This window comes from Aureobasidium namibiae, assembly GCF_000721765.1.
Source record: "Aureobasidium namibiae CBS 147.97 unplaced genomic scaffold scaffold_11, whole genome shotgun sequence".
NCBI classification, from domain to species: Eukaryota; Fungi; Ascomycota; class Dothideomycetes; order Dothideales; family Saccotheciaceae; genus Aureobasidium; species Aureobasidium namibiae.
The window spans coordinates 533,923-548,892 of record NW_013581198.1 but is presented as its reverse complement, the minus strand read 5'-3'; the positions used below and the strand labels follow the sequence as shown (position 1 = coordinate 548,892).

The 14,970-nt window shown below is 51.4% G+C and overlaps 5 protein-coding genes across 5 annotated transcripts; 3 read left to right on the top strand and 2 right to left on the bottom strand.

The window, feature by feature from the left end:
- Positions 1-1,580: 1,580 nt before the first annotated feature.
- On the top strand, positions 1,581-2,912 carry M436DRAFT_25181 (uncharacterized protein; the record flags this gene model as incomplete). Its single annotated transcript, XM_013570633.2, has 2 exons — positions 1,581-1,704; positions 1,804-2,912. Coding segments are annotated over 2 exons (1,233 nt in total), but the record flags the coding sequence as incomplete, so codon positions are not given.
- An 814-nt stretch (positions 2,913-3,726) lies between these two features.
- Positions 3,727-5,646, top strand: M436DRAFT_73829 (uncharacterized protein; the record flags this gene model as incomplete). The annotated part of the gene is made up of 1 exon (XM_013570970.1): positions 3,727-5,646. One exon carries the CDS (start codon positions 3,727-3,729, stop codon positions 5,644-5,646), a length of 1,920 nt encoding a protein of 639 aa, XP_013426424.1.
- Positions 5,647-6,191: 545 nt separating this feature from the next.
- On the bottom strand, positions 6,192-6,906 carry M436DRAFT_73828 (uncharacterized protein; the record flags this gene model as incomplete). Its single annotated transcript, XM_013570969.1, has 3 exons — positions 6,192-6,241; positions 6,696-6,812; positions 6,894-6,906. The coding sequence occupies 3 exons, from the start codon at positions 6,904-6,906 to the stop codon at positions 6,192-6,194; spliced, it is 180 nt and encodes a 59-aa protein (XP_013426423.1).
- Positions 6,907-7,408: 502 nt separating this feature from the next.
- Positions 7,409-8,380, bottom strand: M436DRAFT_49680 (uncharacterized protein; the record flags this gene model as incomplete). Its single annotated transcript, XM_013570787.1, has 1 exon — positions 7,409-8,380. The coding sequence occupies one exon, from the start codon at positions 8,378-8,380 to the stop codon at positions 7,409-7,411; it is 972 nt and encodes a 323-aa protein (XP_013426241.1).
- A 4,431-nt stretch (positions 8,381-12,811) lies between these two features.
- Positions 12,812-13,892, top strand: M436DRAFT_49111 (Ureohydrolase; the record flags this gene model as incomplete). The annotated part of the gene is made up of 3 exons (XM_013570674.1): positions 12,812-12,895; positions 12,949-13,532; positions 13,589-13,892. 3 exons carry the CDS (start codon positions 12,812-12,814, stop codon positions 13,890-13,892), a joined length of 972 nt encoding a protein of 323 aa, XP_013426128.1.
- Between the last annotated feature and the right edge of the window lie 1,078 nt (positions 13,893-14,970).

Here is a 14,970-nt window from a genome sequence, read left to right as displayed (position 1 = left end):
TTCGACGTGGACTAATATCATGGACGGAGTTAATAAAGCCCTGCCAAGCCAACACCTGTCTTCCTTCTTCCTTCCAGAGCATCGTCCGGCTTGAACCTGACTCCCACCTTGACAAACAGTGGGTATTGTATTTGATAATCCGAGACACTGGCAAGAGCCTGGCTGCAGGAGTCCAGGATCGTGATGTGCTTTTACAAGAGATGTCTGCGACACGTATTGAGTAGGTGATTATGGGAAGATCAAAGTCGAATTGCTTCAGAAAGCTTGCGACAGAGCTATCAGCGAGTGAAATGAACACCGACTACACAGGTCTGTACAAGTGGATAAAACGAATCACATGGTTCATGACGACCACTGAGCCATGCGACAAGCAGAGGGCAGCTCCTTCCTTGTGAGGGCACATGGCACTTGACGCGTTCCTATCTGTTATGCTCCTCCGCCTCTCCCCTCGACCCACTCACTCAGCCACTCACTCATCTCTCGTACTGCCATCTTCCTTGTTAGTATTGCGGTCTTCGAAGGTGGGCGGCCACGTCCCATTACAGCCATGCCCGAGTCAAGCCAGCCTAGAACATACAGTACTCTCAGCCAAATGACCAGAGCTGATCCGTCCGACGACCCAAACTCTGACAGCATGGCCGAATCGCCATACCACGAGAGCTTACAGACTGTCAGCATTCCCACCAAGTCTGGCACAGAGGTTGCCATTCGCTCTAATCAACAACCTGATGACCGCCCCTCAACAAGCGGCCTGAGTAGCAGACCCAGCAGCAGGGCCGGTGAACTTGATCGTGATGACGCAGATGTCATCGAAAAATGTTCTGCTCCTCTTTCCACCGCAGAGTTCGCCGTTCAAACAAGAACATTTGTGAAGCCTCCCACCGAGTCTGAGTTTGAACCTTGCTTCGCCTATGGAAAGAGGGCGCCACCTGCACATGTTTTAGGCAACTCTCAGTCAAGCCAGGCCGACCATTCGAGTCAAGCTGTCTTCCCTCCTTCGTTCGAGAAGTCGAATCAAGAACACCAAGTCTCGGCCCGTAGTGCTCAACAAGGACCCTCACCTGCTCTGGCTTCACAAGGTCTGTCGCGACTACTACCTTGGCTGAGTTCCTGGCTGACATTAAATCTTCAAGCGCCTGTCGACCTCCGGAAAGAAGTGCAGCCACCAGGCTCATCCTTGTCCCAGAACTCCCCCGGTGCTCAGGTCCAGAAGGTTTCCTCGACTCCTCACACACGACCAAAGCCTCCACAAAAGCAGCCTAGGCGCCAGAGGTGAGCTTTCTTTTTGCAGATGACATGCCGCACTTGCTGACCCATATGGCAGTTCTGCTCGGCCCAATGCCTCAATGGTTCGATCTCATGACCATACTCGAGTCTTGGATGGACCTGTTCAAGACCACACCAGACCCTCTACCAGACGTGGCTCTCCTGCAGGAACACCCCCCACGCACATCGCAGGCGTCAAGAATGCAGAAGTTCTCCCTAACTCTGCCTCTGATACAGAGGACATATTCAACCTCAAAGATCCGAAGTCAGCTGTACCTGCCGTGACTTCACAGCGAATTGTCTCCGAGGGCGCTGAGCAGCAAGACACGGACGTCGAAGAAGAGGCCCTTGTCCAGCCCAAGGTAACACATGTCAACTCCGCCGATATCTCAATGCAAGACACTGTTGTGCCAGGTGAATTGCCCGGAAGCAACAGAGGTGGTGAAGTCTTGAAGGCACAGCTTGTCTACAACGATTCTCATGGAGGCCACCGGATCACATCGGAAGAACAGCTTCCCATGAAGGCCCGGCACCCAGGTAGTCACCAGGATCACGATGGAAAGCAAGACCCGTTTCCAAGACAGCAATCTCTCGAAGATCAGCAAAGCATTGAGGACGATTGTGCTATCGAGGAGCCTCATCCGGTGAAAGCGAAACAGTCAGTCGCTTCTGGACCACCTGCTGAAACTGTTCACGATATGCCGTCAACCAGTGTTGATCAAAACATACAGCATCCACCAACCCCTGCAGACACGTCGCTGCCTACACCTATAGATGCACAACAACCCCTTCATGGAACAAACCGCTCTGGTCCACCGAGAGTGACTAAGATCAAGAGAAAGCCTCTCCAGTCTGGTTCTACCGCACGAACCTCAAACTCTTCTTCATACACAGCCGCACAACTGTATCAGCTTGCTGAGTATATGAAAGAACAAGAGCAGCTGCAGGAAAAGCAGGACTGGGTGAAAAGTCTTGCTGCCAAACAGGAAGCTCTGGACAAAGCCAATCGCCACAAGTCGAAACTCGAAGTCGAATGTGCACAGCTCAAAGCCAGTCTTGCAAAGCGCTCTGAGCTGACCGAACAGTTCAATACCCTTGCCACTTTCCACAATGGCTTAGGCAAAGACCTCAAGAGACTTCACGAGATCAAGGCCGCCTACAACGAGGAGATCCGAGGGCTCAAATCCCAGCTTCTCGCCGACCGAGGCGTTGTCACTAGCGTTCCACCGCAGATCGCAAGAGTGTCCGACTTGAAGGCCAAAATCTTTCGCCTTGCCAAAGAGCAACAAGTGGCTATCAAGAAACTGAAAGGTGACAAATCCGATCTCGAGAAACGTCTTCGTGAAGCGTTTGAATCTCTTGCTCAGGAAAAGTCACGCCAAGATGCTTTCGATGAGCGTCTCCAATCCTTCCAGACAGCAAGAAACTCCACGGAAGAGATGCTCAATAGATGCATTAACAAGATCAACGATCGCTTGAGCGAATTTACGGCCTTCATCAAACAAAGCACTTCGTCAAGTAAGGCCTCCCAGGATCTTCTCGAGCAGATGAAGAAAGAGAGCACGGTCATCTTGGACCAAATTCGTTCTTCTGGAACAAACATGGAGGTGATGAAGACGTCCGTAGAGAACCTTTCACTAGGGTGAGTGCGTTGTTGCACAATCGCATATTTAAGCACTGACAAGATACTCCAGATTCGAGAAACACCTTGGAGAACTGAAGCACGCCAATGTTTCAATCTCGAAGACTCGCACAGAGGGTGAGAACCAGGTCGTTGCAGCTCTCGACGCCATCAAGTCTCAATTCAGAAAACTGGATGGGCTCACAGCAATGAATACTGCTTTACGAGAGCGTATGGTTGAAGAGGAACAGAGGTTGGAGTCGAGCAAGGAGAAAATCGCGAAGCTTGAAGAAGACCTGCTCAACAAGAGCAATGCCGAATCTGGCTTCAGGAAGAGGATCGACGAACTTCAATCTTCCAATGCCAGCCTGGAGTCGGAAAAGGCATCTGCTGAGGCCGACAAAGCCAAGTTGTTGGAACTCACCACGTCTGAGAGCAACTTGAAGCAGGAGCTTGAGAAGTTGAAGAACGAGAAGATTGAGAGTCTAGCTACTATCACATCGATGGTAGAGCAGAGTAGTGCCCTAAAGCGCGAGAAGGGAGATCTTCAAGTAAGTTGTTGGAGAAGAGCAAATGTCAACTATCCTGACTCCCGATCAGGATCAGATCAGCGGAATTACCAAAATGCTCGAGGATGCCCAACATGCAGTCCCCGACTTTGGCCTAGAGAAAGCCAGGATTGAGTCAGAAGTAAGCGATTTCTGATTTTGCCCAGAGACGATGGGCTTGCTAACCTTGAATAGGCCCAGAAGCAAATCGACAAGGCTAAAGTTGAACGAGACAACGACGTCCGCACGCTTTCTATCGATTTTCACAACGAGCAAGTGAAGCTACAGAAGATGAAAGAGGAAGTCGATCGAGATCTTGCAGTCAGGGAAGACAACATCAAAGAATTGCAGGCTCAGCTCGATCGCGTGAAGCATGACTATGGCAATCGCAGCCCGGCCGCTTGGGCAGAAGACATGCAGCAAAAGGAAACAGAGATCGAGCGTCTAACCGATCAAAGCCTTGAAGCGAGTCGTCTGCTTGAGCAACTGCAGCAAGACCTTGACCAATCACGTCAGTCAGCCGAAACCTCCTTAGAGGAAGGAGCACAAGAGTTGCAACAGAGAGACGCTCAAATACAAACTCTCAACGAAAAGAGCACTGCTGCGCACGATAATATCAAGGCCTTGGAGCAAGAACTTGCAGAAGTAAAGCGTTCTGGAGAGGCGACTGTCAAGACCGTCCAGGAAGATGCATCTCGCAAGTCTCAAGATGCCCAGGACCGATTGAAAGCCATGGAGGTCCGCCTGAGAGAAGTCAACTCTGCCAAGCTTGCCGTCGAGACCAGATTTCGCGATCTTGAAAAGCGTTCCCAGGATGAAGCCGAACAGCGACAGAAAGAGATCTCTGGCCTACGACAACAATCAGAGAATGCCGACCATCGCCTCAAGGAAATGGACGAACGTCATACCCAACACCAAGAGGTCGCTCGCCAGAAGCACTCTGATACTGAGCAGCTGAAGCAAGAAAACGAGAAACTGAAGCAAGACATCGAGAACCTGAAGCAGGATCATGCCAAAGCTATCGCAGCTGCTGTTCAGATTCCCAATTCTCAGCCACAAAAAGACGTTCAAGACCAGACGTCTGCACCATCGACGAAGACAGGCAGAAAGGTCGTGAACAGAAGCGGTCGTTCGGTCTCGAAGCCTACCAGCTCAACTGCGTCTTCAAGTGAAACTCAGCCGACGAACAACGTTCTCGAAAGTACACAGCCAAGAAGCACAGGTCCCTCTATCTTCGGACCTTTCCGCGACTCAAGGAGCAACAGCTACGACACTCGCCGACACAGCTCTCCACAGGAAGACGACGAGATGCTAGACATGAACAACTCACAGCTGTCATTCCCGAAGCCAACTTCGAGACCCAACAGCTCACAATCAGAGGCTCAAAGAGCCTTCAGCCTCGGTTCACAGGAAGTCTTGACTGCCGAGGGAGTCACGTTCAGGAGCCAGAACAACCAAAGACAGGCAGAGACACAAGTCCGACCTTCTGAGCATGGCTCATCTTCCTCGTCTCTGAGTGAAGTTCGTAACCTTGGTGAGAGTTACAGAAGCGCAGCTTATCTTGGATGGGAACAGTCACAGAGTCAAGAACGTGCGCAGGAGTCTCAGCAGCAATCTCAGGATGTTGAGCCGCAGTCTCAGCAGCAGTCAATAGGTCTGGGCATCTTCAGTGATCTGGCTGTAGGCTCACATGCATTCGAGACACCTATGAAGCCGGGTGGCAAGAACCTACAAGGTACGGGTAGGAAGCTCACACCCAGACCTGAAAGTCAGCCGAGACAGAGCAAACCGGAAGCTCTGCAGCCCATCAAAATGCCTGAACTTCCAAAAGGACCAGCAGCTACTCCACGAGTGCAGAAAAAGGTGTCAGCACTGAGCAGCGGACCTCGCAACTTCAAGCTTGGAGGTAGCAGCAAAGGCAAAAGCATTAGCTTTGATGTTCCGGATGCAGAAGAAGAAGGCGATGACGAGGATGATCACTCGGCTCCCAGCAGCTCGGTCCGTGGCAGTAGCAGCGGCAGTCGCAGCCCTCAGAAGCGATCAGCTCCTCAAGGTCCAAAGACCAACAAAAGACAACGCACAGAGAGTGCAGCTTCTGTTACAGCTCCTGCTGGCCAACGCAACGCTGCCGCGACACCTCGCCGCTCTCAGACGTCATCTGCAATACCAGGGTCTCAGAGACGCCGTTCCAGTAGAACCAGTAAGAGATAATGTCGTAATTTCTCACAACACATCTGACAAAGCATTACAGACAAGGAACAGAACATGGTGAGTCGCTTCGACCATGAGATGACCGGTCCACAATCTCGTCGTTGAGAATGGATTGTTACGAACAACGAGCTGCGAGAAAAAGACGACGGAAGTGTGAAACAACATTCTATGCTGGTATGATTTATGAAATGGTGGATCGGAACGCGGTATGCAAGGGACCTCAAGGATGGTTGCTGACGGGAAACGATTGCTCGGGTATAGCTTAAGGAGGAATGAGTTGCTCAAGAACATGGCTTCCATAAGAAGATTGTATGAGTTATGATACATTTTGTACATGGGCCCCTGAACCGGGCATCGTTTTGCTGATAATGTCGATGAACCAAAAACGCCTGTTCCCATGCTCTTCCCAGACTCCGAAATAAAAAGTGACCCTGGTATCCTCGACAGGTTTGAAATATGGCAACCGATCCATTGATCGGACGCGGTGGTGTTTCCGAGGCGATGTCGCTTTCGTTTTGGTCGTTCCTCCAAAGCAACTGATGCAATTACTTTGAGCCACCGCGCTTGGCCTCGAGGAAGAGAACCTTCTTCTTGACTGTAGAGAACGACGAGTTAGCATTCGATCCTTCGACGCGTTTGTTTCCTTTGCGACTCTCGTCCAGCGAGTTTGTTCCATCTTCTTTCTGTGTATGTGAAATTTCGCCATTCTGCCTTTGCATTGGTCCCTTTGCTGCCACAGTCTGTTTCCTTTGTTCTTCTCGGCTTGCTCGACCCTATCTTTCCACATCTTGTCTTCTCTTGCATGTGTCTTTTCATCTTTCTGTCCTTTGTGTTGGGGGGGGATCTTTCTCTTTGCACCCCTCTCCCAACATCTTCCTTGTCCTCGTCTTTTAACAGAATTCTGTTTCTTCCTCTTGCGCGCTTAGGTATCCTCCCCTCTTTGTTCACACGCCATCTCTTCTCGATCGCAATCGTAACACGCTCCCTCTCTTTTTCGCAATCACGCGGGAAGATAGTTGACGCCTCGGGTGGAGTGTAGAAAAACGTACCGACAGGATCGTATTTGAGCATACTCAACGGTCTGTGTTGACGAGGTCGCACGAGCGTCTTGTAGTAGCCGGTCAGGGCCATGGAGATGAGGCGGACGGCGATGGTGCGGGATTTTGCTGTTTGTTGCGATTTGCGTTTAGCCAACTCGATCCTCACAACACAGAGTGGGCGTAGTGAATTGGGATTGGTGGCAATACCTTTCTTGGCCATTGTTGTGGATTTGCTGTGACGTGGTTAGAGATGGTAAGGGTATCTTTTTGTGGCTGCGCTGCTTGTTCGACTTGCGATGCGCTGCGATGGAAGAGCGGAGCGGAAGTGGTCTGTGCTTGTGATCTTGGCGGGCGGTGGTGAGCGGAATGCACAAGTCACTGCCCGGCACACATGTCCTGACGAAAGGCACAAGGATAAAGTGCTTCAAGAGTTCAATATGGCATTTAATGAACAAAGGTGAAACAATTCATACAGCGAGGGCTTATCGAGAGCCTTCTTTACGCCTTCACCGCTACTCTAGTACTCCCCCCTCCGACCTTCCTTCGCTCCTTCCCATGGATATTAGATTTCAGAACATGTAAAACTTGCAGCGAGAAAGAATCAAATACAAACAACGGAGGTCACCTATGACCGTATGGGGTATGCTAAAACACAGATACCAGAAGAAACAGAAAACACAAACAATGGTGGTGGCTTGGCTAGCTGCCAGGTAGCAAAGACATCATGCAATGACCCACTCGGTACTCCTCTTGACATACTTGTCCATCAACAACGTCACATCCCCAAGCACAAATCTACAAATGTAGAAGCCAAAGAATTCAGCAGCATGACGCGTACTGAGTTCAAGTCCAATGTGAGTAGGCGACGAGTGCTTGAGCCCAGGATCTTCTACTTGGCGAGCGACCTGGTCAAGCACTTGTGCAGCTTCGCAGAGACGAGAAACACTGTTCATGTACTCTTTGTGTGGGCCTTCGAAAGTGGTAGCTTCCTTGGACAAGGTTTGTCTGTGTGCAGTGCGCTTGTCAATGGGGACAAAGCTAGTCATGGGGACGCTGGCCATGTTGGCGACTTCCTTGTCTGTACGGCTGCTGTTTAGAGGAATAGTGACGCCGCTTGAGGAGTTCTTGCCTCGGAGTTTGCGCCAAGAGCTTAGGTAGCTCTTGTTTGGCTTTGCCTCGCGAGTCTCGGCAGTGGTGCCGGTACTATCAATTGGTACTGGCGCATCCTTGAAGAGCGCACTCAGAGCCTGTACACCGACTTCACTACCAAGTCGCTTGATCAGTGCGGCTTGGACGCGCTCCATCACCTCTTCAAACCCTTGAAGCTCTTCTAAAACTGCATCTGCGTCGTAAGTGTCGACCTTTGACAGCTTTCCCAGTGCGGCTGTCAACAGATCGCAGTTGGCAATCTTGTCCTCGACGCTCTTGAACTTGACACTACGATTCATCCAGATCTGACGAGGCACAAACAATCGAGTGGTCAGGAAACCGCCGCGGGGTTGGTTGAGAACGCCAGCAATGCATCGAAGCATCCAGAAAGGCCGTAATATTGTCGGCTCTGGACAGGGTTCGAGAGATGATGGGGAACATGAGTCGTCTGCGCCAGGTGATGGAGGTTGGTTAGGAGGGTTGAGGAAACCTTCGAAGATATGATGACCGCCAGAAGCCAAATCTGTAGTACGTGCAGAAGACATAGGACCTCCAGGCGGTGTGATGTACCTCTTGAAAGGCGGTGCTTCTCCACCCGGAAAGGCTGACATAGGAGAAGCTGGGGCGGTATCAGTCTCTTCTGAGATAAAGCCTCCTGTCTCTCGAAGACTGAGCGAGGACTTGTTTCTGCCACGGAACATCCTTGGCCTGGGCGAACGGTAGCTGCTATTGAGGACATCTCCATTCTCTGGGAGGCTGTCCAGAGACATTGACGTTGCTGTGTCTGAAGCGGCAGATCGCATGTGATAGGGCGATGCAAGCGCTGCCTCCACACGACGTAAGCTAGGAACCTCTGAGATGCGACGATCTGCATCTGCTTCGTCCTCTGCACCAGCTTCGTCAACCACTTCCTTGGGCTCGGTATTTGTGTAACCGCGCGACCTGAGTGTGGGCTTGCGCGAAGTTTCGATTTTGAGTTGTTTGAAGTTGGGACCCGCAACTCGTCGGCTTGGAGTAGTCGTCTGCTGAGCTCCGCTGATCTGCTCGGGTGATGCTTTGGAAATATCGGTGGCTAAGGATGAAGATGGAGTATGTCGGGAGACAGCGTTTTCTGCAACAGTTGATAGCGAAGTGCCTGCAGTCGCCCGATTGGAAACTTGTGAGCTCTGATATGTGCGGCCAGAGGATGCACTTGAATCAGACTGTCGCGGTAGTGCAGATTTGGATTGTATGTCAAAGTTGAAGCCGTGATCTATATAATCATTGGTAATGTCTGCCAGAATTCGTTCTTCTTCTGCCTCGTCATCATCGAGTTGGCCATCGAATGAATTGTAGTGGCCCAATGAAGAAGCCGAAGGTACATTTAGATCTGAGTCGAAGGATGTCTGGTTATGCTGAATAGGCACATGGTCTACAAGAAACTCATCGTTGATCTCGTAGCCATCTTCGTAAGCGGCTTCAACTGCAGCATCGAAAGCAGCGTCGAAGTCAAGGCTAGCTTGACTGTGCGCACCACTGATGTCTCTACGGTGTAGCCCTCGCCTGGGGAACCTTTGTTGTACTGAAGACGAACGTGAGCGTGTAGATGTGGTGGTATTGGATGGAGAGCCAGATGACCCAGACTCGTCTATCGTGTCTAACCATGATACCGGGTCGGTGTTTGGATGAATGTCCATCGACTCTGCTGTGGTAGGTCTTGAGTCAAGCTCGATAGGTTCTTCGTGTTCATTATATCCTCGAGGAGTTAGAGGTCGCGGCATGAAAGCAGGTTCGAGATCGTAAGGTCGAGCGGTTTCGTGACTGAAAGTAGAGTCTCTGAAAGGAGACCTGGATCGCTCACGCTCCCACAATGGGCCCAAGAAAGCACCAGGAGAAGAAGTGCCTTCAACCTCTTGGATGGCACTAGTCAAGAATGAAGTACGTGGTCCAGGACCAGGTGATACAGCCAGGAAGGAAGTCTGTGGGCCATCCATGGGCGACGGTAAAGCTGAGACATTGGTAGAAGGCGGAGCATCGATAATGCGAGTCAATGTGGCAGTCTCGATGATGGCCGAGCTGCGGTCTGGGCCAGATATCGCGGATACCAGGGACTCATTGCTCATTGGTCTCGGGGGAAGCTGTTTGTCTTTCCTTGTCGTCTGAGTGGTCAATCGAATCTGTACGAGCTCATCGATGCGCATGGTATAAGTGTCACGGATAGCATCGAGTTTTCGGCGATCATCGATAGTATATGTGCGGTCCAGAACATTCTCGAGTAGATAGCAGGCGTCCTGGTATGCTTCAAGGGCGCCTTCATAGTTCATAGCATTGTCCAACAAGACGGCAGTGTTTGCCTTTTCCAGGGCCTTTGACAGCATTGTCTTCTTGTCCTTGTCTTTGCCTCTTCCCGAGCTACTTTCAGCAGGACTGACATCATATCTCGACATGGAGCCGTTCTGGCGCGACGAAGTACGTGGAGGTAGTTGCTGTGGGGACCTGTCGTAGCTGCTCGAGGCAGAGGCAGTGGTCCCAAAATAGTCGGAGCCGATGTAGCTATTGGGTGTGAGCAGACCAGCGCTCGAGGGTGTAAAGGTGGCGGCGGTCAATTGGACTTCGTCGTTGGGTGAGTGGTTGGAGATGGACATGCGCGGCGGAAGGGGTTTCTCGAAGCGAGGGACGCGGCGGCGATGGTACTCGGGACTCTGCATAGGCGGAGGACGCTGGTATGCAATGTTTCGTGGTGATACGTCGTCGGGAGACATTTGAGCATCAGAGACATTGCGACGAGCCCAAATCGAGCCCGTGTGGAAGCCGTGGGTGGACGAATTGGTCTGAGGCTGCGAGTGCTTAACTGCAGTAGGTGGAGTGTCGATGGATGCTATGCTGGAGGCGGTCGAGTGTGACCATCGGTTCAGGTTGGCTAATCCATGTCCGTTTCTCTCGGTGTGCGACCAGTTTGAAGCGTCGCTGGGACCCCGGTCATGAAGGACGCTTTGGCGGCGAGTGTGATCGTGTTGGTCATGTTGGTTTTGGTGACCAGGAATGCGGACTGTCAGGACCGAGTCTCCGCCCGGCGAAGGGGCGCGTTGACCAAGAGCGGATGTGTCGTATGGTTGGTAGTATCGGCGGTCATGCCGGTGTTGTTGTCGCTGGTCATGGGGGCGGGCATGGATTGCGTCGCCAGATTGCGCTGCGCTTGTACGGAGCATGCTGGGAAGGACTGGGGCTCCTGTGTATCGTTTGTCGTTCAGTGCATGGCGATTGGCTTGTGTAATGGATATATTCGTGTCGTGTCGGATCGTGTCGAGGATTGGACAGCAATGGATGGTGGATGAATGCTTGTTGACCAAGGGACGCCTCGGAGTGGTGGCAGGCTGGATTGGAGGTGATCGTGTCGTCGATGGTCAGAGTCGCTGCTGCTCAGACACGTCGATCACCAAGGCTGCTTCGTCTTTCCCGCGCCAATCGTGCCAGTCGAGCTCGTCAATGGAGATCAGACGGCGTGGTATATTCAAATCATGCTGCTTCGACACCCACAATAATCACCGCACTAGGAGTAGGACCCGCTTTGCGTCTGAAAGGGGCGCCAACTGCACCCCCGTTGGCGAGCGAGGACTCCCAGACGGTCCACGCTTCGTCACATCCCACTGACTTTCTCTCTTTCACATGCGCCCGCCCATCGCCCTGCATATCCAAGCACATGCCGACATCTCCGCATACCATCTTCTCTAGGGAGCTTTCTTGCTTATATTGCACAAGCCTCATCTCACTCAGGGCTCTGTATCCACTCATCCTCAAACAATCCTCCTGCGCTGAGCGACGTCCCACACAAGAGCGAGCTGAAAGTCCACAGTGTACACTGCGTAGCTACGTTTGTCTGCGGCCACCCGCTATACGGATATCTGCATAAGGCATATCCATCTTGCTTCGGAGCCAACCTAGAGTTTCCCATGCATCATGCATGCGTCGTTTTCGATAGAGTCTATCGACACTTCATTGCTTGTATCTTCTTACGAGAACTGTCTCTCCAGTAGAGAAATCACATCTGCTAACCAAAGTCGCAATGCTCAAGACGCTAGAGAAGCCTGTTATTCCCATGGATTTGATGAGTTTGAAACTGGTACTTCTGATTTCAGTTCTTCATGTCTCGAATGAGCTCTTGGCCGAGGTCCGATATTATGTTTCAGTGAGACTGTGTGGAGGGCATAGTCGGTTCAGAAAATGCATACCAACGAAACTGGTCTTGCGCGTGACTCTGTAGCAGACACTTGATCGAAGTCTTGCGGCGAAATCTCGTATTCCAAACTCAGGTACGGATTATTCAGTGCTCTACAAGCAGATGGACTCGTGGTTATTAATTCTTGAACATTACGAGTCTTGCTTAAGGCCTCGGAAAGATCGGATTGTTGAGCGCTCGGAGACAGAGCAAGCCATACTCCGAACCCAATTCTTGGCAGTTATTGATCGCTGTGTTAATATCAAGCACATGGATGTGCGACTGCAAGGTACCTCACGTTATCCTCGTCGAAGTTTCTTACTGCTTCAAAAGGAACACAGTCATAGCCTCGTCATACCTTGACATCTATCTCATCCCCAGACTCCATAGAATGCGATAAGCTTGTTTCGGCTTCGTAATGAAGATTGCGATCAGAAACCCGGCGCCAGGCCGCGTTGTCCGTGCGAGGTCTGCTTCCACCGAGACCTAACTTCTCGCCGTGTAGACCTGCACTTAGCGGTCACCTTCTGTTGCTTCATACCGCTAAGTACAGTTGCAACCGCGATTTACGTTTTGGCGATTGCAAAAGGCCACGAAGATGATTTCAACGGGTCAGCTGGGCTTGTTGAAAAGCTCGCTGTTTCTCTTTCTTCCCATCTCTTTGTTCCATCTCTACCCTCTTCTGTGATACCTCGCTGTCCTAACTCCCAAATCTTTATTACATCCTATTTCTTCTTTCTACGAGCCACTCGAGCCCTACCACCTCAAACTCACACTCGCAATGGACGCACCAACTCTTCAGCCCAAGTTCTTGCCTTCCCGCAACGAATTGGGCCTTGTTGCTGTAGGCTTCTGCGGAGGCCAGGTGGGTAAACAAAAAGTCCTGAATAGAAGAATTTTGTCTGACATCCTCGGCAGGGCAAGACTGGCGTCGATGCTGCTCCCATGGCTCTGATTGAGTCCGGTCTTGTTGACCAGCTGAGAGAAGAGCTCGAGTTCAACGTACACTACGATGGTGAAGTCCACCAATACGCCGACATCATGCCCAAGGAAGATCCCGATTACCGCGGCATGAAGAACCCTCGCGCTGTCAGTGCTGTCACCCGGAAGCTCAGCGAGCAGGTCTACGAGCACGCTCGCGAGGGCCGCTTCGTCCTGACTCTTGGCGGTGACCACTCCATTGCCATTGGCACCATTTCCGGCACAGCCAAGGCCATCAGAGAAAGAACTGGCAGAGAGATGGCCGTCATCTGGGTCGATGCACACGCAGATATCAACACTCCCGAGACTTCGGACAGTGGAAACATTCACGGCATGCCCGTTGCTTTCCTGTCCGGCTTGGCCAAGGAAGACAAGGAGGACTGCTTCGGTTGGATCAAGGACGACCAGCGCATTAGCGTCAAGAAGCTCGTCTACATTGGTCTGAGAGACATCGACCGCGGCGAGAAGAAGATCCTTCGTGAGCACAACATCAAGGCCTTCTCCATGCACGACATCGACAGGTAAGTCTGGTCTTTTGCTCTCGAAGCATACAATGATGCTGATTATCCATTCACAGACACGGCATTGGCAAAGTCATGGACATGGCTCTTGGTTGGATCGGTAGCGACACTCCCATCCACTTGTCCTTCGACATTGACTCGCTCGACCCCATGTGGGCACCCAGCACTGGCACCCCCGTCCGTGGTGGTTTGACTCTGCGTGAGGGTGACTTCATCGCCGAGTGCGTTCACGAGACCGGCAGTCTTGTTGCTTTGGACTTGGTCGAGGTCAACCCTAGCCTTGAGTCGCACGGTGCTAGCGAGACCGTTCGTGCCGGTATCTCCATTGTCCGTTGCGGTCTTGGTGACACTCTGCTATAGAGAGTGCTCAGACGGTGAGAGTGTGTATATGGTGTCGCAAAAGCGTCAAAGATGGCTGCGGTCGATTTAGCGTTGGCGTTGGCACTGATGTTATGTGTTACGGTTGTTTTATGATAGGCAGTACCTACTTATGGGTTGAATAATAGCCAATATTCTTCTTTCTCGTTGCCCCTCCTTATCGCAGTCCGGTGATTGGACGGATGACACTTTCGTGGTCAACATTTCAATCCTGTGTTTTCTCAGAGCGAGGACAAGAAGTGTCAGACACAGTCCATGGCTAGGTAAGAGTCATATCTTGTTCACGTGGGGATAGATTGTTGAGGAGGGAGGTATGGGAAGATGATTCTCTCGCAAACTCAGTGAGAGCACTCCCAAAGACGGTCCCTCAAACGAACAATCTTGGAAGTCACGCAGACATCTCAGCCATCCGTGAGAGAGGATGAGGTCTCAACTCTCATTCAAATTCTTGACCGCGATCATCTAATTCCTCTTCGAGCTCTTCGCTCTCTAATAATCAATATACCTACTCGGCCCAACTTCACCCGCGTCATTCATCTATTGGATATATCGGCCGCCAACACAGCAAATGCCCGATCATGCACGCGACCAGATGCAACCAGTCTACTGGAAAGCCTCTGGTTGCACAGGACCAGCTTTCATCCACCCACCATTTTTTTGCTCTCTGGCAAACAAGTCCACGTTTTTTGCAATCATGACTTGCCATCTTTCTCATCTGTCTCGAGTACTCTGCTTAGGTACAAGTGTCGAACACACAAGCCTATGACAGCAGTTACCTTGAAGGATATTGAGGCCGAGGAAGCTGAAGTCGGAAGCAACAAGAGCAGAAGATCTACGGCTTGGAAGTGCCGTCGCTCGTGCGCGCCAAAATGGTGGGTTTCATCTGCCCCTCTTTCCCGACCTACATCAGAGGGACACTCACCAAAAATCAAACATAGCCTCATACAACCAACACTCCAACATCGGGATCAACACCAGTATCCCCGATATCGACCCCATCAGCTTCGGCACAAGAACCTTCAACAGAGCTACCTTCTCTCCACGCTCAAGCTGGCAGAAA